General features: G+C 39.9%; 1 protein-coding gene across 2 annotated transcripts; it reads right to left on the bottom strand.

Moving 5' to 3' along the window:
* Position 1: 1 nt before the first annotated feature.
* Positions 2-9885, bottom strand: LOC127650205 (protein eva-1 homolog B-like). 2 transcript variants are annotated; one of them, XM_052135472.1, is made up of 3 exons: positions 9756-9885; positions 4019-4155; positions 2-1687 (listed from the first exon to the last, which is right to left on the bottom strand). In XM_052135472.1, exons 2-3 carry the CDS (start codon positions 4083-4085, stop codon positions 1263-1265), a joined length of 492 nt encoding a protein of 163 aa, XP_051991432.1. In that variant the 5' UTR covers positions 4086-4155; positions 9756-9885; the 3' UTR covers positions 2-1262. The 2 variants fall into 2 exon arrangements, with proteins under 2 accessions (XP_051991432.1, XP_051991431.1); XM_052135471.1 differs by lacking the exon at positions 9756-9885 and adding an exon at positions 9552-9748.
* Positions 9886-21668: the final 11783 nt, after the last annotated feature.

The following is a 21668-nucleotide window of genomic DNA, read 5'->3' as shown; positions in this document are numbered from 1 at the left end:
TTCTGTTCTTTATACGTCCCATAACAAAACTATACAGGCATAAATCAGATCATGAAACAAATTCAGTACATTTGTGAGCAGTAAAGGGTTTCTTACACAATGATGAAAAGAAGAATATGTTTAAAACAAAATACCACTGTTTAGTGTGATCTCAGTATGTAATAATGATAATAAAATTATTCCTTACTTTTTCACCAATGAATGGATGATCATGAAAGAGTGCACACATCCCTTACTGTTACTATAGTAATAGACGTAACCTCTATGCGTGATCATAGGTAAAATACATGCTATAAATAACGTATGGTCTAATTTTACATTTTGTGTTTTTAATTATTAGTAGTTTAGCAACTTGATTCATTCACACAAGAAATGACCTCAATACAATATGTAAACATCTTAAATATTTCATCTTTAAACATTTCATTTTCAACATTTCAAGAGAAAAATTTTTTTTGGGAAGAAAGTAAAAACATTTTTAAGAGAGAAAAATTTTTTTTGGAGAGAGTAAAACATTTAAGACTTAGGATCAGGAAGGAACTGAGACCATTTTTTTACTGTTTTTACAGCAAACACTGCTGCTCTTTTGCTCTGGTTTTGGTCTCAAATTATCATTGGGGGCGGGGTTTTGGAATGAGGGGGCGTGGCTAATTCAATGGCTCAAGTGAAAGCTTCAGAACGCTAAAATCGCTTACAGCACCTTTAATGTTACCATGAACTGCACAGACTCAACAACATGCTAAATTATTAACATGACAGACTGAAAATGAACATTTAACGCATTTACAAATGCATAATTAACAATTGAAGTGTGATTTACCAGGCTAACCCAATGAAAGCAAAACTGTGGAAGTATTAACTATATCATGACAGATAAATCTGTGAAAAAAATATGGTAGAATTTGATTGATCACGCAGCATTTGATGTCAACGACAAAAGATATGGGAAGCGTATTCTCCACCATTTTGAAAGATAATAAGCCTGTTTAATTATCCCAATTATGCATTACATTTTGCATTGTTTGTCCTTTCTTTCATATCAGAACAGACCTCCAACCCATTTTTGACCAGTTGAGAACCACTGTTCTAGCACATGGACGGCTGCAAATGCTAATGCGTATGGATTAAAAGCCACAAAACTCCCATTTTTATGTCATGGTGTTAAAATGTCTTTAAAGGAGCATTTCATCCAAGGCTGTTGCATAGTTTAATGTCCTTTAACATTTCATTTCAGAGTGTTGTCCATGAGAGACCTCATGGCACTAGCAATAGTGAACTCGACCAAGCGTGCCCGAGCCGGTCACCAAAATATCTGGCTGTCCGTTCCACCAGATCTCCCTGACGATACGTTCTCTCTCCTCCAATCGCCTGGCTCTCTCCAGCTCCTCTGCTGAAGTAAAGACGTTAACGCTCTTAATAGTCCCATTCCACTCACTCTGATCGCTCATGGGGCTCATGGTGACTGTATGGACTTCTAAGTCCTCAACATCTCCAGCTTCACTTTCCTCCTCATCCTTGCCTTCCTCTTCCTTGCTGGACTCTTTAACGTGTCTCTTGTCTGGTAAAGAGGGTGTCTTTTTCTTTAAGAGTGGTCTGCAGGCGATGCCTAGGATCAGGAGGACCAGGGCCAGGAGAAGACCGGAACATACGCCCAACATGAAGTACAGCGCAAAACTCTCCATGTTTTCTGTGTTGGATACATGGGGAGAATAATGAATCATGAGTAAAAGATCATATAGAGTACGGCCATCTATTCCTAACTTGACTTATGCGTTCACGTCATGTTGGAATTACCGCAATTATGAAATGCTGACTTCTACATATCCAAAAGCATCTACGTATTCATTAAACTCAGAATCCTATTGCTGCCTTTGTGTCGGAATTACTGTAATTACAAGATGACAACTCAGAGTTTCTATTTGGAGCTGTCACGTCCATGAACGTTGGTAATTATTCGAGATTCATGTATGGCAATGGATCTATGTGAGGTAAGATTTGCATTCTTGCAAAATGAAGAACAAAGAAAACAATCCAGGTAACACTTGCTTTAAAAAAACGGGCATATCAAACATACTGTAAGTATATGTAAACTGCCTTTAACTGTTGAGGCCGCTGCCAGTTTGGTTAGTTTTATATGACGTCACAACAGTCAAGCTGTAATTACGTTGTAAGTACAACATGTAACAACGATTCTTACAAAGACGTGAATGTTTTGCACAAATCAGAATCTCGTAATTGCTGTAAATGCACAATGTGAAAGCTCAGACTTAACAGGTGTGATGTCATGTAAAACGAACCAATATGGCAGCGGCTTCAACAATAAACGTGAACACGTTTGATATGCCATTGTTACCTGGAGCATTTTATTTGTTCGTAAACATTTTCCAACAACAAATAGAGGCGGATAGTATGTAGTTATGAATGTTTTGGTCATTTTGGCATAATGGCTGTTGCCATAGAACCTACTGATAACGTCTGAGGTCCCTGGACGTCAAAAGTTGCCATCTCGTAATAGCAGTAATTCCAACTTAAATTCAGCATTAAGCCAGAATACAACCTCAATGCTCTAAATGCCACCACAACTGAACATCTCTAGAATTTGGTGCCAGTTTGTCCAATCTACAAGGAGTAGAGATAAGAGAAACCCAATTGTAAAAAGTCTGATGTCGCATAAGAACCTTCTTAAGATCCACAAATAACTTCTATTCTCTAGTTCTTTAGAAAACCATTGATTTACTGGAATATGAATATACATAGCAAGAATGAATTGCTTAACTCAAACCCCTTCGAAATGGAACTGAACTGGGACATCTCAGCCATGTTCCAGGTTCTAGTCCAGATGTTTTTTTCAGTGTGAATGGAAAGTGGACTGAGACCCATTCTTAACTAATGGAACGAAATAAGATCTGATAAACCCAAATTTGAGGTCAGTGATCGTGTAAATGCAGAGAGAGCTTCAGTAGACATATCAGGTCCACATAAAGGGGTCTCAAGACGTCTCAAGTGGAGTTTAGACGTCTCGAGTGTGAAAACACTTGCAAACTTGCCACAAATTCACACGAAGAACCGATAATGTATGACCAAAAATATTTTTTAATCCATAAAGAATCTCTAGCCAGCCCAAGAACAATGTCTCTTGGAAATAAACTCTTTCTTTAAATCAACTTTAGCTGTTGAAGCTGTGAAGATCCCTTATGTTTAAGATTAAATAGTTAATAAGTTCAGCGGTATTGCACTCACTCTATCGCACCGTTGTCACGAAAAGAGAGCTGAGCCGAAAGGCAATGCTCTCGATCTACCGGTACATTTTTGTTCCTACCCTCACCTATGGTCATGAAGGCTGGGTCATGACTGAAAGAACTAGGTCGCGAGTACAAACGGCCAAAATGGGCTTCCTCAGAAGGGTGGCGGGCTTCTCCCTTAGAGATAGGGTGAGGAGCTCAGTCATCCGTGAGGAGCTCGGAGTAGAGCCGCTGCTCCTTTGCGTCGAAAGAAGTCAGTTGAGGTGGTTTGGGCATCTGGTAAGGATGCCCCCTGGCCGCCTCCCTAGGGAGGTGTTTCAGGCACGTCCAGCTGGGAGGAGGCCTCGGGGAAGACCCAGGATTAGGTGGAGAGATTACATCTCCACACTAGCCTGGGAACGCCTCGGGGTCCCCCAGTAAGAGCTGGTTAATGTGGCTCGGGATAGGGAAGTTTGGGGCCCCCTGCTGGAGCAGCTGCCCCCGCGACCTGACTTCGGATAAGCGGTTGAAGATGGATGGATAGTTAATAAGTTCAATAGTTGTATGGTTTGCACATTAACCAAACTGATTAGACACAAAATAAAAAACTTAATTTCACTTGAGCCATTTTTTCAGAAGTGTGAAGCCAAATCCAGCAGAACGCTTAAGTCGTTGGGATAGGCTTTTGTTTTTTCCTTGGGGTAAGAATTGTGGGGAAATCTTATTCTGAAAACAAAGTTCAGAATTTGATGTCTTAACCTGGGTTGTAATGAGGTGTTTATGGTGAGTGGTCCTACCTTTTATATGGGCATAAGTAGCCATGCTGTGACTCAGCAGCTCCATGTCTTTCTGAATTGGGTTCATGTTGATTCTTTCTGGCGGGCTGTAGCTGATTTCTTTTCTTTTTGTTACTTTATTGCACCACGGTCAGCCCCTGTTGTGAAAAAACACATGTACTGTATAAATGATTTATAAGGGGGAACTGTATAGTTAACAAATTCGTTTTTTAGATTATTGTGATGCTTGCATAAACAAACAGCACTGAACAAACACGCTCTTCCGTGCACAATTAGACAAATATGCCCTAACCTATTTATTTATTTATTTATTTATTTTTAATTGCACTAGTTGTGCCATTAAGTGTATCCGTTTCTTTCCACACAGGCCATTTGTAGCTGTTGTTGTTCTTGCAATGACCCAAGATTCACTCTGCGCTCGCTGACAGATTTAACATTTTTCCCACAGGAAATGAGAAATGATGGCGACTTTCACATGCATGCTCAGGGTCCATTTGGGACTCTTCACTGGGAAACTGGGAAGATTCCAGCTTCTGTCACTCTCTCTGAGAAGGAAGTGAGGATGGGGAGGATTAAAGCTGAACATCTGGGATCAGGATTTCCCACGAAAACATAAACCGAGTCCTGCATCAATGTTATTATTATTAACAGAATCTAAATAGAAAATGTATTTGAAACTAAAGAAAGTAAACATAGAAATAAACATATTTGGAAATTTTATTTTAAACTAAACTACTTTTCATGACTCCAAATCTGATTTTTAAAATGAATAAATGTTAAATTTTTAACTATTCATTTTATTAAGAGTTAATTTTAACAATTATTAATCAAATTAATTTTAGTTTTAACACCGTTAACTATAAAATTTGAAACCTTTATAACCCACCGTCACATTTTTATTTTTATTTAGAAGTTTATTTTACAGGGACAGTCAAAAGCTACCCCAGAATTAGCTACAGAGCTAAATTTCCATCTAGCAGCTAAAATGCCGCTAGATGGCGATAACACTAGATAGGCTTGAGAAATTTTATGTTATTAAACTGTAACACAGTTATGGATGGGCAAAGAGGAGGCGAGAACCGGCTTGTCAATATAAATAATAATTTAATGAGAACTTAAACCAAAAGCACAAACATAAACACACACATGACGGACATGCCCGTAATTCCCTCTCTCTCGAACCATCGTCACCGGCCGCCTTTATCCTTCGCGCGCCTCATCAGGCTGATTGGGGACCGGGCCCGCGATATTCCGACCCGGCCCCGCCCCCCACCACTCCATACAAACATATTTAAAATTATGTTAGTCAACGCATTATCTTTGGCAGTCCTAAAATACACAAAACATTTTAGAAAGTAAAAAAAATAAATACAAATATACTGAAAAGCTCAAATTAAACGGAAACTAGAAAACTAAACTAAAGTGTAATTTATACAATGGAAGAAACCAAATGTTTTTTTTTTCCCTGAATGGACTAAAGCTTCCTAGGCGAACTTAGCACTCAAAATGTTCTTACTATGCGAGGCAAAGTTTACAAATTTGGCTTTTATCACCTTTTAATGTTAGCGTTACTTTTAGCGTTAACGTGACATAACCTAGCCAGCTACAATCTCCTTAGCTGGTACGCGCAAATGTAAATACAGAATGATACATTCAAACCACACCCACGATTAGTTTTAACGCTCTTTGATTAGCTGAGTTCTCCCAGAACGGGACAAATATCACCAAAAGAAACACTCTAGCAGAACAAAAGTGCATTTCATCATCATTTTAGGCTAAATAAAAAAAGTGTGTTTTCCCAGTAAGTATAAATTAGCTTTTAAACGAAGAGTGAATAATAAAGAGAGCTGAACAAAATTGAAAGGAAAAATCAAATATCAAAACGAACTTAGTAACTGCAACGCATCTGGGATCAGGATTTCCCAAGGTGTCAGCCAGAGCCACACGTGTCATGGATGTGTGCTGGGCGAGAATCTCCTCTAGCACCAATAAAAACCATGAGACTATAAATAAAGCGACTTCCTGTGAGCATCCACACCATAAAATCCACAGTCGCTGAGACCATGCCGAGATCACAGAAGAGGTGCCATGTTATTGTCTTCCTGTTTGTTTCCTCTTGGGGCCTGTAATTACAGCAAACTTTAATCTACACCATTAACTTTTAAAGTCTCAGCCACCTTGATCTCTATCTGCCATGCTCTTGGCAGAACAAGGGCACACATTAAAGTACACTAGATCAAAGTACATTGTGTTCACTGCAGTTACATATCTTTTTTAAAATGCTCTAAATTGCATTTTTACTTTTTATCAACCAGGGTCTTATTTGTGTCTTTTTATTTCTCCCAAGCTATGTTAAGAGAAACACCTGAGAGCAAGTAAATCCTTGAGAAAAACTTAACTGCAACGTCTCACAAGCTTTGAAACATCAACCTTTGAGCAATTCAATTTTCCTTTGGGGTGTTTTAGAGATAACTCTCCAAGATTCGAGCAGGTATTTCTGTATCCTCCTGGACTAAACATCACTCTGTGAAGCCCCTCCAATTCTGAAGTTAGAGAGTGCGGATTGGCAAACACCAACTGTATTCTCACGCACAAACAAATGGCAAACAATAACTTGGATGCCAGGAATGAGAGATTACCCAAGAAGCTTGTAAACATGGTCATGTCCTGCTCCAAGCAGCAATTAGTGAGGGACGTATGCCACAAGCTCCAACAAATACTTCCAATAAAGAAACAGCATACACACCAGATAGTGGCCAACTGGCCTGAGTTCTCCCCCTATAGCAGTGAATCACCAAGACAAAACATCTTTGATACCATCTCCCACCCGTCAGACCAACTCCCAGAAGAGCAAACCTGCAGAAGGCATGTAGTGGCAGATGCTTGGAAAAGCTGCTGAGCTCATGTGTTTCTCTGTACGTTCACCTTAAAGCACCCAATCAAGTCCAGCTCTGTTCTATGTGAGGATCTTGTTGTTAAGTCATGTGTCAGGTATCATAGGGCTCGTTGCCTGAGGATTGTTGTTTTTTTATAATCAAAACAAACCTGCAAATGTTAGTTTTAAAGGCTGTTGTATGAAAGTATATTTGAGTGGTGCACATCCACACTAATCTGTTTATTTTGTTTTTTGACAACTCCACTTTCGGTAACTCTACGTCATCATTTTCCAAAGTATGGGGTAACGCAGAGCGTTTTTCAGAAGTCTTGTAAGTGGAGGAAAACATTGTTCAAGTGTGCATTAGAGGTGTAAACATAGCAAAATTCATGTAAAAAAACAAAATCGTATTAGCGTGGATGTACCCTAAGCTAAGCTACCCTTAATTTTATGTAGTTAAACTACGGTCAAGTTACTATTTTTAAAAAAGTAGTAAGCTACACTACAAATTACTAACAAAAATTAGCTAACTACATTTCAATTTAAATATATAATTGAACATATAATAAATATAAAGAAATTTATTTTATATTACCGAGTCGAAATATCGTGATAAACAGCCGCAATAAAACAGAGAAAGCCCCTTTAAGGCTGGGCGGTGTAACGTTGCTGGCAACAGGTAGACCCATATATGATGACAATGAAGTGCGATGATCCCAAGTGCAGTTTATTAACAAAAGTGATATCCAATAAACCCTAACTCCAAACGTGACAACAAAACATAAACATGAATGACTTAACTTGACATAACATGACTTGACTTGACCATGGTAAATGGTCTGCACTTATATAGCGCCTTTTTAACCTTAGAGTGTCGCATTCACACTCACATTCACACACCAATGGTGGCAGAGCTGCCATGCAAGGTGCTAGCCTGCCATTGGGAGCAACTTGGGGTTCAGTGTCTTGCCCAAGGACACTTCGGCATGTGGAGTCATGTGGAACCACCAACCCTGCAATTAGTGGCTTACCCGCACCTGAGCCACAACTAACATCATGGAACCAACATTACACAAACAATCCTCAACAATGGCAAACATGAGTGTTAAATACTTGGATTAGGGTGAACACATGACAATGAAAACCAATGAACACGAGGCTCGAGGGCCGAAACCATGGAGAACTGGATTCCTGCAGAGAAGCCAAAGACTCAAAGGGCCAGGGTGAAGCTGGAGGCAGGGAGGACCTAGGCGGCGCTGGAGGCTCGGAGGAGCAAGGCGGAGCTGGGGGATCGGAAGACTGAGGTGGAGCCGGTGGGGCTGAGGACCAAGGTGGAGCCAGGTGACCGACAGACCAAGGAGGAGTTGGAGGGACGAGGGACCCCGGTAAAGCAGACAGGCTGAAAGACTGCGGTGGAGCCAATAGAATGCAGAGCTGAGTTGATGTCGAGGGTCCAAGTCGGTCTTGGCGGAGTCGGAGGTTCGAAGGTTCTCTGTGTCTGGGATTTCTCAGAGGGCAATGATCAAGCCGGTGGCTTGGGGGGAACCGGCTGATCAGGAGAACTCAGGATGGGAACCAATTCAAACTCAAATAGCCCAGAGAGCGATGGCTCTGGGATGGACGAGGCTTGCAACAATGGTTTGTTGGCCATGGAAGATGTGGGCATTGGCTCTTTGACCGTGGCAGGCTTGGGCGTTGGCTCATTGACCAGAGGTAAGCCTGAGACATTGCATGGAACAGACCGAAGCTTGGCTGTGACATGGCATGGAGCAGACTGAGGCGTGGCAGTGACATGGCATGTAGCAGGCTCATGCATGGCTGTGACATGGCATGGAGCAGACTCAGGATCCGGGGTAGAAGGTGGTGGAAGCTCAGCGACCATGACATGGAAATCAGGCTTGGCGGCCATGACATGGGACTCTGGCTTGGCGTCCACCTCCCCACAGTGATCAGTGAACCACATATTAGTTGGGCAAGGTCGATATACTGAGCCAGGCTGTGGGTACTCCTGACTGCCTGGCATCAGGGAAGATATTTCGAGGCACGCACATAATGCTAATGTGGTGTGGGTGGTTGATAAGACATTGCTAGGTTGTTGCTAAGTGTTCTGGGTATTTGCTCCTGATTGCTTACCTGCCCAAATCAAAAGAGCACTCCACCAAGTCTCCATGACCCTGTTTACACCTGGTATTTAGATGTGTTTCTGGTGATGTGATATTCTGGCACCCAAAAGTTGCAAAGCTTCCTCCCTCAATGCAAGTTCATTGTAATTTGTTTGCCATATTTTTTTTTAAAGCACTTTCCTTAGCAACAGTGCAGGATAAGCTATGTTCACTAAATATCAAAATAAGCAATAACAGCCTCACTCAATGTTTTTCATGAAGTGAATGATGACTGAGCCCCTGTCATTCTGCCAAACATCTTCTTTTGTGTTCCATGGAAGAAAAGGGTTTGTAACAACATGAGGGTGAGTAAATAATGACAACAGTATTTTCATATATGGATGAACTATCCCTTTAAGTAAATATGCCAGCAAGAAACTGTAAACAAATCCAGCCATCTATGTCACAATTTTAACTGACATCAGATCAGGTCAATTTAAAATGTCAAAGAAATCTCAAAGCCCTCCAAAAAAAGAAAAGTAAAAATCTTTCTCACCTTTGCTAACGAACCATCATTATAAAACACATGGACTGACGGACAGAAGAATCCCATAACCAGAGGGCAAAGATACTGTAACCTCACCGTGCCGGGACACTAATCGCTAAGAGGTGTTTTAGTTCCTCGGTTGAGCCAGAATCAAACAGACTGACACACACTCTCTCTCTCTCTCTCTCTCTGTTCTTTCACACACGTCTATACCTGACATCAGAGAAAAATGTGTAGAAACTCAAGCAGCCCTCTGTGGTCACATGTCCACATCTCTCTCGCTCTCTCTTGCTCTCTCTGGGACAAGACGATAGAAAAGTATTTGGGTTAAAGGGAGGCATTTCCTGTCAGAGGGGAAAATAGAGTAAGGGAGGGCTGCACATCATGAGACAAAAGTTTACACCCTTGGAATGGTAGTACGGTTCAGGCCACAATTCACACCCGCTGGCTATCAGATTGGTGTAAACCTCTAATATTGGTGCACACATGTATTTTGAATGTTTTGTGTGGGTGTGCAGACCACAGTAGCATTATGTCTGTTTGTTTAAGCCCAGGCAGTATATTGAACAGTTTCTAAATGTAAAGTGTGCTAAATGTGGTATGTATTGTTTTCAAAGTTTTCTTAAAAGTGGACATGAATCTAGACCAATGAGTACCTAAAATATATAGTCTATTCTATAGTATATACAATATATTGTGGCCCCAAACCGTTTTTAAGCCATAATGAAAATCTAGGAACCACAAGCTACTTAAATCAGTCAAACGGCTCTTTTAAAAAAAGGAGCTACACTAAAAGTTACTTACAATTTTACAGGTTTGCCGCTCAAGTGACTCTTGAAATACATCCGAACGAACAGACTCACTAAAATAAATTGAATAGCTGAATAGTTTATTTTAACCAGTGGCATAGCCACGGTTGGGTCAGGGTCCACCCAAATTAGACCCAGGCCCACCCAGAATTTTAGAGACTATTCTTTGACTTAAAATATATATTTATAAAGGTAGTTTAAACATGCATGTACACTGATTTCTGAAAGTGTGAAAGAATTGTTTGAATGCGCCGCTTATCTGTGGTAAAGGGAAATTGGGCGAAACTTGGCCCATCCATTTTCATTGGGGTCCACCCAAAAGCGGTTCATTTGAACAAACTATTCGAAAGAAACGTATACAAACTAGAAAGCATCATATTTTATTTTACACGTGATATATTACATGTTATACATATTATACATGAAACGTCCAAACAAATCGACTCACTAAAATGAATTGGCGTTCCCAACGGTTCATTTACACGAACAGTCCGAAAGAACCGAATCACTTAAATTATTTGGATTTTCCAACAGTAAATATGTGCAAGAAAGGACAGTTTAGCTGAGTGCATTCGTTGGTAAATGTAGCTTGTTACTGGAAAAGCAACTCAAAAATATAGTTATGATTAGTGTAGCTACTTTTACTGTGTGTAGTTACTCCCAAACACTAAAAGCATCAAAGTAGCATTTATTATAAATAAATCAAATGAAGGGCTAAACAATAGATGAACTGTTATAAAATGCATATGGACACTTTCTGGTCGTCAAACATTAGTGGAACTTAGTTGATGTGATGACCTTCACCTGTTGTTACTCTGCAAGGACACCTGTGTGAACTTGAGGGGAACTGAATTTGTACAATACGTTGGTTAAAAGTAATTGCAAAAATGACTCAGAAACGTTTGTTCTGAGACATGCTCTAGCATGAACTGTTTGCAGATGACACTTGGTTTGATACATTGTATCTAATGACATTCAGACATTAAGTTTGTACTTTTGGGGGCCACTGCGTATTTTACAAAGCAAGCCGAAATAAACCTCAAATGTAATATGCAGGGCTCACAATGTGACAACTTGCACAAAATTAAGTTAATAACATAATAACATAATCTTAATTCAATTTTGTTATGAAATTGAAATGTGTGAATCTTAACCCAGACCATCCCATCTTTGTGCACGTCTTTCTAATTTTGACTCAGATGCCTATATGATGTCTCTCTCCGCCTGTGCAGGCTTGAATAGGACCAAACGCCCAGGCTCTGGGGCGGGCCACGTCCAACATGCCAGAGAGCGCTGAGTGTTCAGAGTTTAACCCCGTGGGGTAGAACAGGATACAGATGCAGAGGGCACAGTGCCTGATGCTTCAGGCTGCCATTGGATTAAAAGAGCTCTTTTAGACAACTGAAGAGACTAAACTGACTCATGTCCAAACCCTTTAGCTATGACCCAGTAAAGTTTGACAGTAAATTGGGGTCATGCATGCTATTCTAATAAGTATGTTTGTTGTGTCTGAGAGAGATATAACTGCATGCTGTTTGGCCTCAGGACATATAACATGAACATGACAGCTCAGTATATGAAGGAATGCAGATAAGGTTAAAGGGATAGTAACAACCATGTTTCATGCCATTCCAGATGTCTTTGACTTTCTTTCATCAGTTGAACACAAATTAAACATTTCAGAGGAATATTTCAGATTTCTAGGGCCATAGAATGCAAGTCAACAGTGGCCAAAACTTTGAAGCTAAAAAAAGCATATAAAAGTAGTATGAAATTCATCCATTCGACTCCAGTGTTAAACCCATGTCTTTAGAAGTGATATGATAGGTGTAGGTGAGAAACAGATCAACATTTAAGGCCATTTTTACTATAAATTCTCCTCCCTGCCCAGTGGGTGGTGATGTGCACAAATAATGTGAATCGCCAAAAACAAAAGAAGAACTCTTAGTAGAGGACACTTATGAGGGCTGTTTGAAAGTGGAGAGTCAAAAATAACTTAAATATTGATCTGTTTCTCACCCACACCTATCATATAACATCTGAAGACATGGATTACACCACTGGAGTCGTATTGATTACTTTATGCTGACTTTATGTGCTTTCTGGAGCTTCTGAGTTCTGGTCACCATTCACTTGCATTGTGAGGACCAACAGAGCTGAAATATTCTTCAAATATATGTGTGTTCTGCAGAAGAAAGAAAGTCACACACATCTGGGATAGCATGAGGGTAAATTGATCATGAGAGAATTTTCATTTTTGGGTGAACTGTCCCTTTAAGAAACCATTCTATGTCAAAATAAAGAGGTAAAGTTATTGGTCAAACAGGGAAGTAATTTGAAAAACACATTCTTTTTATTGTTTACTTCCTTTTCTGTTTATGACATCAAAGATAAATTACAAAATAACAATAATTACTTTTTTTTTTTGTGTAGTCTGATTATTTTATTGCATCAAAAAGCAGAAATAAAACCAGAAATATTGTTTGCGTATCAGTTATTGTACAATTAAATAATTATCAGTAACCGTCATAAAAATATTGGTTGATATTTTTCAGGTTTTTGTATTTAACTTTTCTCTGATTATGACAGCAAAGAAAAATAAACAACATAAGCAAATTAATGCATTATATATAAAACATGACTGAACTATTCTCTTTCAATTCATCAAATGAGGATAGCATAAACATTTCAATTTAAAATACCTTTTTGATTTTACTGCGGTAAAATTGTTTTTGTGTTGGACATCCGTTAGACATTCGGCAGGCAAAGTTTGGGACTGTCTCTAACGTGTGAAATGGACAAAGGCTGGTGAAAAACAGATTACTCTGTGGCTATAAAAACACGTGTAGCTTTATCTGAATTAACTTAATATTGTCAAACAAGTTAGTTAGAAATATATGGTACAAAAACAAACATTATAGCAATAAATGGCTTGTTCCCTAAGATATGTAATGATGTTATAACAATGTAATATCACTTAAATTGCATTTAACTTATAGCTAACAGAAATAAATGGATGTCAGACCTCCAATAGCACATATACATATATATATATATATATACACTCACCTAAAGGATTATTAGGAACACCTGTTCAATTTCTCATTAATGCAATTATCTAATCAACCAATCACATGGCAGTTGCTTCAATGCATTTAGGGGTGTGGTCCTGGTCAAGACAATCTCCTGAACTCCAAACTGAATGTCAGAATGGGAAAGAAAGGTGATTTAAGCAATTTTGAGCGTGGCATGGTTGTTGGTGCCAGACGGGCCGGTCTGAGTATCTCACAATCTGCTCAGTTACTGGGATTTTCACGCACAACCATTTCTAGGGTTTACAAAGAATGGTGTGAAAAGGGAAAAACATCCAGTATGCGGCAGTCCTGTGGGCGAAAATGCCTTGTTGATGCTAGAGGTCAGAGGAGAATGGGCCGACTGATTCAAGCTGATAGAAGAGCAACTTTGACTGAAATAACCACTCGTTACAACCGAGGTATTCAGCAAAGCATTTGTGAAGCCACAACACGCACAGCCTTGAGGCGGATGGGCTACAACAGCAGAAGACCCCACCGGGTACCACTCATCTCCACTACAAATAGGAAAAAGAGGCTACAATTTGCAATTTGCACTTTAGGCCCCTTAGTGCCAATTGGGCATCGTTTAAATGCCACAGCCTACCTGAGCATTGTTTCTGACCATGTCCATCCCTTTATGACCATTATGTACCCATCCTCTGATGGCTACTTCCAGCAGGATAATGCACCATGTCACAAAGCTCGAATCATTTCAAATTGGTTTCTTGAACATGACAATGAGTTCACTGTACTAAAATGGCCCCCACAGTCACCAGATCTCAACCCAATAGAGCATCTTTGGGATGTGGTGGAACGGGAGCTTCGTGCCCTGGATGTGCATCCCACAAATCTCCATCAACTGCAAGATGCTATCCTATCAATATGGGCCAACATTTCTAAAGAATGCTTTCAGCACCTTGTTGAATCAATGCCACGTAGAATTAAGGCAGTTCTGAAGGCGAAAGGGGGTCAAACACAGTATTAGTATGTGTTCCTAATAATCCTTTAGGTGAGTGTATACGCAACACCGTTTCCACCTTACAGGACTTTTATTTTGGAATCGTAACTTTATAAATCTTTTTATGATTTATAACTTTTATTATCAAAAATAAAACTTGTGTGTGACCTGATGATGTCACACCACCTGTTATATATTTACACACACCTGATACACATTGTGCATGACTTGGATTTTGGAGATATGGATTTGTATGTTTTTTATACATTTTTTAAATGTTCAAATTCAAATAACTTCTTGGTCATGTGACCTGATGATGTCGCACCACCTGCTATATATTTAAAACACATATAACACATAATACACTTCTTGAATTTTGGAAATATGATTTTGTGTATTTTTTATAAATTTGTAAAATATTCAACTTCCTGGTCATGTGACCTGATGATGTCACACCACCTGTAATGCATTCACACCTCCAGACACATCTTACATGACTTGGATTTTGGAAATATGATTTTGTGCATTTTTATAATTTTTTTTAATCTTCAAATCCATATAACTTCCTGGTCATGTGACCTGATGATGTCACACCACCTATAATACATTCACACACACTTGACACACATCTTACATGACTTGGATTTTGGAAATATGATTTTGTGCATTTTTATAAATTTTAAAAATGTTGGTCATGGTCCTGAAATATGGTCCTGGTCATGTGACCTAGTGATGTCAGACCACCTGTAATGCATTCACACACACCTGCCACATCTTACACGACAGACAAACACCTATAACACATCAATGATGTCACAATGCATTTAAGGATTTTGCAAACACATCCTAAACCATAATAATAACTATAAGAAGAAGAAAACAAAGTTGGCCTATTTAAGCAGGTACGAAACCACCATTTCCTCAGAATTTTTCGACTGAGGGACAAGGAGTGCAAAGCTCGCATCTCGAAGCTCTGGGTCAGTAGTCTCGTTCCCTTCATCTCAGGGAACCAAGGTTACGTGCGCAATTGAGACGTCCCCTTTCCATTATGGCCTCAACATTGTGTCACTGATGCTATGGCAACAGCATCCAATCACGCCGCACTAGTGAACAAGACTATAGGATGTCACGGGCCGCATAGGATGGTGAAAGCATGCCTAATAGTGTATATAGTAATGATCAATCTCCCTACATAGTGAAAACCCAGGAGGAAAAATTCAACTAGACTGGGAAATTATACGAATCTTACAAATACACGCAGTAGAAATACTTCACAATCAGGGTTGGGAAGGAAGAGACTAATAAGAAGCGCTCTCAATTTTGACGGTGGCCTACACACCAGCGGCTGTATAAAAATGATAGCAGATAGCCTGCTTGTATAAATGAGCCTGGGCTCATCTGCTGAGTATTGCTACAATCACCTCGCATAGACAGTGTGTACCTGTGAAGAGAGAGCGCCTGCATCTAGGCTATAAAACTGTCAAATGGGCTTTGCGAAGAACAGCCTGCTGCTAATCATATGTCCTGCAAGAACACACTGTTTACCCATGCCTCTTGTCGAATGCACTTTCACACCGATGGAGCATCGCACGCCCTGTCACTCATAGGCGAGGGCGATCGCATCGACAATTTAATGAGAGAGTCTTTGTTTGGAGACAGACATGTCCTATGAGTTAGTAATGCAGATGTCATGTAATCCTTCTAGGACATTTTGATTAAGTCCTGTAACTCAACAGATTGAGCAGGTTCTTGGCAACACTAAGACAAGGGTTCAAATCCCACATCAGACATCATCCAAACTACAAGTTATGGTCACTAATTAAAATGGTTGATGCTGCATATTAAATAGCATCAAAGCTGGCTAAGATGTGTCCTAGTGTGTAGTGCAAGTGCTTTGCCATGTTTCGTTAAGGTGGGCATGCTGGTAACATAAGTTGAAGTCTGGCCTGTGTCAAAGGAGGTTGATTGTTTTTTAAATATTTCAGAAATTAAAACACTAATTTAAAAAAAATAAACATTTTGAACCAAAATCAAAAATCCAAGTCTGACATCATCAGGACACATGACCAGGCTATATGCAAGTTTATAATACTCAAGACATGTTGTCCACATACAGTAGATCACATTAAAGGTCCCCTGACATGCTTCTTTTTGTAGGCTTTGATATAGGCCTTAGTGGTCCCTAGTACTGTATCTGAAATCTCTTTTACAAAATTCAGCCTTGGTACAGAATTATAGCCACTACAAGCCAACCCATAATGAGCTTTCCTTCAGACGTGCCGTTTCGGTGTCTGTAGCTTTAAATGCTAATGAGGAGGAGAAAGGCGGGGCAAGGTGTAGTGTGGGTGTGGTCTTGACCAGCTTGCGGCAACGGTACCATGCATGTTTACATTGGATATATTGCAATGGCACTTAGACACGCAGTCGTTCAAGCGTTTCAGTTTGAATCAGAATCAGAATGAGCTTCATTAGCCAAGTGTGTGCAGATAGCATGGGGAAAAAACTGTTTTTTTGTGCCTAACGTTAGAGATCTGAAACGTCTGTAATTTTGTAAACATATCACCAACAGGAGAACGGATATCCAAATAACAAAGAAGTGTACAACACTTGCGTTACAGTGTGTGTATTCACTGCGGTCAAGCCAGCCGTGGTTTGAAAATACACGGTCAAGCCAGCTGCCAAAAAAATGGGTGCGTGCGCCTATTACTATGAATACGGTAATTTTAGGAACTGCAGCGAGATTACGCGCTTAGAACTACGTCTCTCTCAATTTATATAAAGATATAAATTGTGCATACTGTATGGGACGTCCCGTATAAGAATTGGCCGTTAGTTTTTTCTACTTATTAGAAATGAGGTCTTTATGGGCCTCTGAAGTCGAATAATGTGACATTTCTCCAAAATGCTACAGTAAACTGGTTTGATATAAGGTGTGTATACTGTATGGGACGTCCCGTATAAGAATTGGCCGTTAGTTTTTTCTACTTATTAGAAATGAGGTCTTTATGGGCCTCTGAAGTCAAATAATGTGACATTTCTCCAAAATGCTACAGTAAACTGGTTTGATATAAGGTGTGTATACTGTATGGGATGTCCCGTATAAGAACTGACCATTAGTTTTTTCTACTTGTTAGAAATGAGGTCTTTATGGGCCTCTGAAGTCGAATAATGTGACATTTCTCCAAAATGCTGCAGTAAAATGGTTTGATATGAGGTGAGTATACTGTATGGGACGTCCCCTACAAGAACTGACCATTAGTTTTTTCTACTTATTAGAAATTTGGCTTTTAGAAATAGATAGATAGATAGATAGATAGATATAAAGAAAGAAAAAAGATAGATAGAAAGAAAGAAAAAGATAGATAGATATATAGATAGATAGATAGACAGACAGACAGATAGACAGATAGATAGATAGATAGATAGACAGATAGATAGATAGATAGATAGAAAAGACATAGAAAGAAAGAAAAAAGATAGTTAGACAGACGGACGGATCGATCTGGGCAACTCAAGTGCTCTGAAAGCGCGTTCTTTCTGTGCTGTTACTGAAATTACCGTATTCATAGTAATAGGCGCACACACTTCTTTTTTTGGCGGCTGGCTTGACCGTGTATTTTCAAACCACGGCTGGCTTGACCGCAGTGTGGATTCACACATATACCTGATGCTATCTACCTTTACATTAGCGACAGTAACTCGGCTGTTGGCTGCATAACTAATGTTACAGCCACATTCTACGTGTAACAAGCTAGGTAACCATAAATAGCAACACAATTATATATAATTAGTTGACTTGTCCGAGGTTTGTAGGTGAGCCAAAGAGAGTTGGCACTGATCCAGACTTCAGTTTCAGACGTTCAGCATGCCCAGCTCTGAACTGACCCATGTTGTGAAAACAGTCGTCTGTGAAATGTTTGGCGCAGACATACAACAATTTGGTGTGTTGTGTCGGTGCATTCCCAGAGTAAATGAAATGTATCCATTGATCCTTCTGGGGATTGGATGAAGGAAGTAAAAAAGACTTCTGTGATCATTTGTGCATTCAATTATTGAGCAACTTTTGTGCTTCGATCGGTCACACGCCATGATATCTCTCGAGGATAAACTAAAATCGCGGCGTTCAGTACTTCCTAGCTCGAATTCTCTGGGCGGGCAAAGCAGAGAAGGGGGAGGTAACCTTTCCCCGTATGACGTCATACAGGGGAGATTCAAGATCAGCCCGTCTGAGATCTCGTTTTCTCACAGGCAGAGAAAGATAGCCAAAACTCGGTTTACACCGACTGAAATTTCTAGACACGAGGGGACCAAATACAGGCTAGGGGAACTAATATTAATGTTAAAAAACCTCAGAAAGTGAAAATTTCACGTCAGGGGACCTTTAAAATTGGTTTATGTACCACTTTATGAATAAATACAATTTAGGGGTTGACCGATATTGGTTTGTAGGCCTACGTATTCGATAATGTGTTGAAAGAAAGCCAATAGTTCTGCCAATTCTGTCAATAGTTTCATTATTATTTTTATTTTCATTTACATTTATGCATTTGGCAGACGCTTTTATCCAAAGCGACTTACAGTGCACTTATTACAGGGACAATCCCCCCGGAGCAACCTGGAGTTAAGTGCCTTACTCAAGGACACAATGGTGGTGGCTGTGGGGCTCAAACCAGCGTCCTTATGATTACCAGATTACCAGTTATGTGCTTAGACCACTACACCACCACCACCGCAATCTTATTGGCTTGAGAAGACGATGGGTGGAGTCCACCTACTTGTAGATTTGTGTGCACATCTTGACGCTAGATTTGTGTCAAAATCAACAAATGCGTGTAGCGATCCACAAATGCACAGGAAGCGATCTACAAATAAATGCATGTGATTCACAAACAAATGCTGGACAGATTTGTGTCAGAGTTAAAAAATATGTTTGTAAATAACTTTTTGATTTGCAGATCTCATTTGATTTATTTGTGAATTCACTTTATTTTTGTGAAACTCCTTTCATAGCTTGTAGAATCATGAAAATAACATTGAAAAGATAGGAGCTTTTGCCTCAAAGTCAGCTGCCTTCTCAATAAAAGCTACCTTTTTACTTTTAGATAAAGATTGTGAGTATTTGAAGGGACCCCCCTTTTCAATATTTTACAGAAAAATCCTCTCCCCAGCCACTTAAATGTTTACATCCCCCAATATACAAAAACTATTTTAGGGTTTAAACCAACATACAAAACGACGGCTAGGGAACACTAAACCATATTGTGAGATTTGTCCCTTTTGTGGCATGCAACAACTAGCCCCGCTCTCCTTTATAATAATAATCAAGTCATGCCCTCTAAAGCTTATGTGTATGAAAACATAACCAGAAGAAAAGGACCACGTGAGATTTGAATAAATAACAGCTGGAAGAAATAGAGTTTTTTTCCAACCCATAATTTTAAATGTCACAATGCTTATTGTTTCCAATGATTTACTTTGATTTTGTTGCAGTACAATTAGCATAAAGGTGATCTAGTCATTCTTGCTGAAACATGTTTTCCCTTAGAGCAGAATAGTATAATATGGTTAGAAATCCAGGACATAACAAGCATTGGAAATCTTTTGCCTAATATCTGTCAAATAAGAAACACTGTAAAATAAAACGGGAAAAGAAAATACATACAATAATACTAGATATCCGATCCCTGATTGGCATGCACACTTACATGTTTTAAATGGAGACATGCCAGCCTGATCTCATAAACATTACATGACCATGGCTACATTTTTGCGATACAAAATGACATGCCTTATGACACGTTTTGCTGCAGTTTCTCAGTGAAATGTCCAGCAGAGGGGCACCAAAAGCGAGTGAAAAACCTCGTAATCAGACAAGGTTTTTAAGGTGACTATTAGATGGTATTATTGAGTAAAACATACCTTCCTAACCTAAAACTTTAACCTAAAGAATGCAGACATCCTTACGCTAAACTAACACCTAAACCTAACCAACAAAATGTGAAATCAAAAGCCCTTTTTTTTCACATTTCATGTGGCTTCTGTGGCACTTTCGTTTCACGTGTCAGCTTCCAGGTTTGACTGAGGAGGATATAGCTGCAGACAGAGCTCCAAAAAGGGGCGGGAGTTCCAAATCACCAGCAAAGATAGAGGGAGCCCCTTACCTAACCCTAACCTTAACCGTCTGTGGAGGTGTCGTCCCCTTTTGGAGTTTGTGCAACCCCCTTTTGGAGTAACATTCCCCCTTCTGGAGAAACCACACACAATTTTGGAGATTCCACCCCCATTTGGAGATCTCCGGCCTGCAGCTATACCTACTTGGGTTTGGCTGAGGAAGGTATAGCTGCAGACAGAGCTCCAAAAATTGGTGGGAGCTTCAAAACAGCATCAAAGTTATAGAGAGCCATTATCTAACCCTTTCCCTAACCCTAACCATCTGTGGAGGTGTCGCCCCCTTTTGGAGTAGCCCTACCCTCTTCTGGAGGAACTACACCCCATTTGGATATCTCTGGCCTGCAGCTATAATTAGTTGGTTTGGGTGGGCTCGAGGCATGGACTATTGAGGTCCAACACTCTCTCAGGTAAGCTACCACGCTAGCGAATCACACTGGGATAAATGTGTAAATCAGTGGCGGCTGCTGGTCTTTCAAAGAGGGGAAGCTCATTTTCGGCCTACATTATAAACTTATTTACCCTATTTTTTGCACTAAATCAATCTTAGGTGTTGATCTGCCCTGCTGTTTAATTCTAATTTTTTCCTCGTAAGGAAGACTTTCAAATGGCTTCGCCAAAATCAGGTCGACAATATTAGCACCGTCTGCCATCGTGCGCAGTTTCACCCGTACGACGCTAGCCTAGCCTACTGTATGAATGAATGAATGAACGAACGAAGGAACGTAACGCTCTAAAACAAAATATATTAAACTTGGTAAAACTGAAACAAGGAATGTGGTGTATAATTGTGTGAAATGTATTATGCAAATTGACTAGCAATTTCAGCCAAACAAATATAAAGAAATAGGTTGCAGCAGTTTGTCTTTCGACTACACTTGAGAAATCCGTGATGGGACTGAGCTTGAAATAGCTTCAGTGACTTCTTATAGTACAGATTCAGCTGTCAATCAAAAGGAGATGCAGTCTTTCGACAGATCCTCCAATCATCACGCTGAAGCCCGAGTCGGGCCAGCCCACTCCTCATTCACCCCCAGAGACGCTGAGCGTCCGTGGGCGGGACATAATCGCAGCATTTATCCAATGACCGTCTATTTTCGAGCACTGAAAAAACTGT

The sequence above is a fragment of the Xyrauchen texanus genome, chromosome 10, assembly GCF_025860055.1.
Source record: "Xyrauchen texanus isolate HMW12.3.18 chromosome 10, RBS_HiC_50CHRs, whole genome shotgun sequence".
Lineage (NCBI taxonomy): Eukaryota > Metazoa > Chordata > Actinopteri > Cypriniformes > Catostomidae > Xyrauchen > Xyrauchen texanus.
This window is presented reverse-complemented; position numbering and strand designations above follow the sequence as displayed.

Excerpts from the sequence above, each read along its gene's own strand:
- LOC127650205 (XM_052135472.1), bottom strand. The coding sequence starts at position 4,085 with ATGAACCCAATTCAGAAAGACATGGAGCTGCTGAGTCACAGCATGGCT. Across the intron at positions 1,688-4,018 it reads TACTTATGCCCATATAAAAG|AAAACATGGAGAGTTTTGCG; the intron begins GTAGGACCACTC and ends TATCCAACACAG.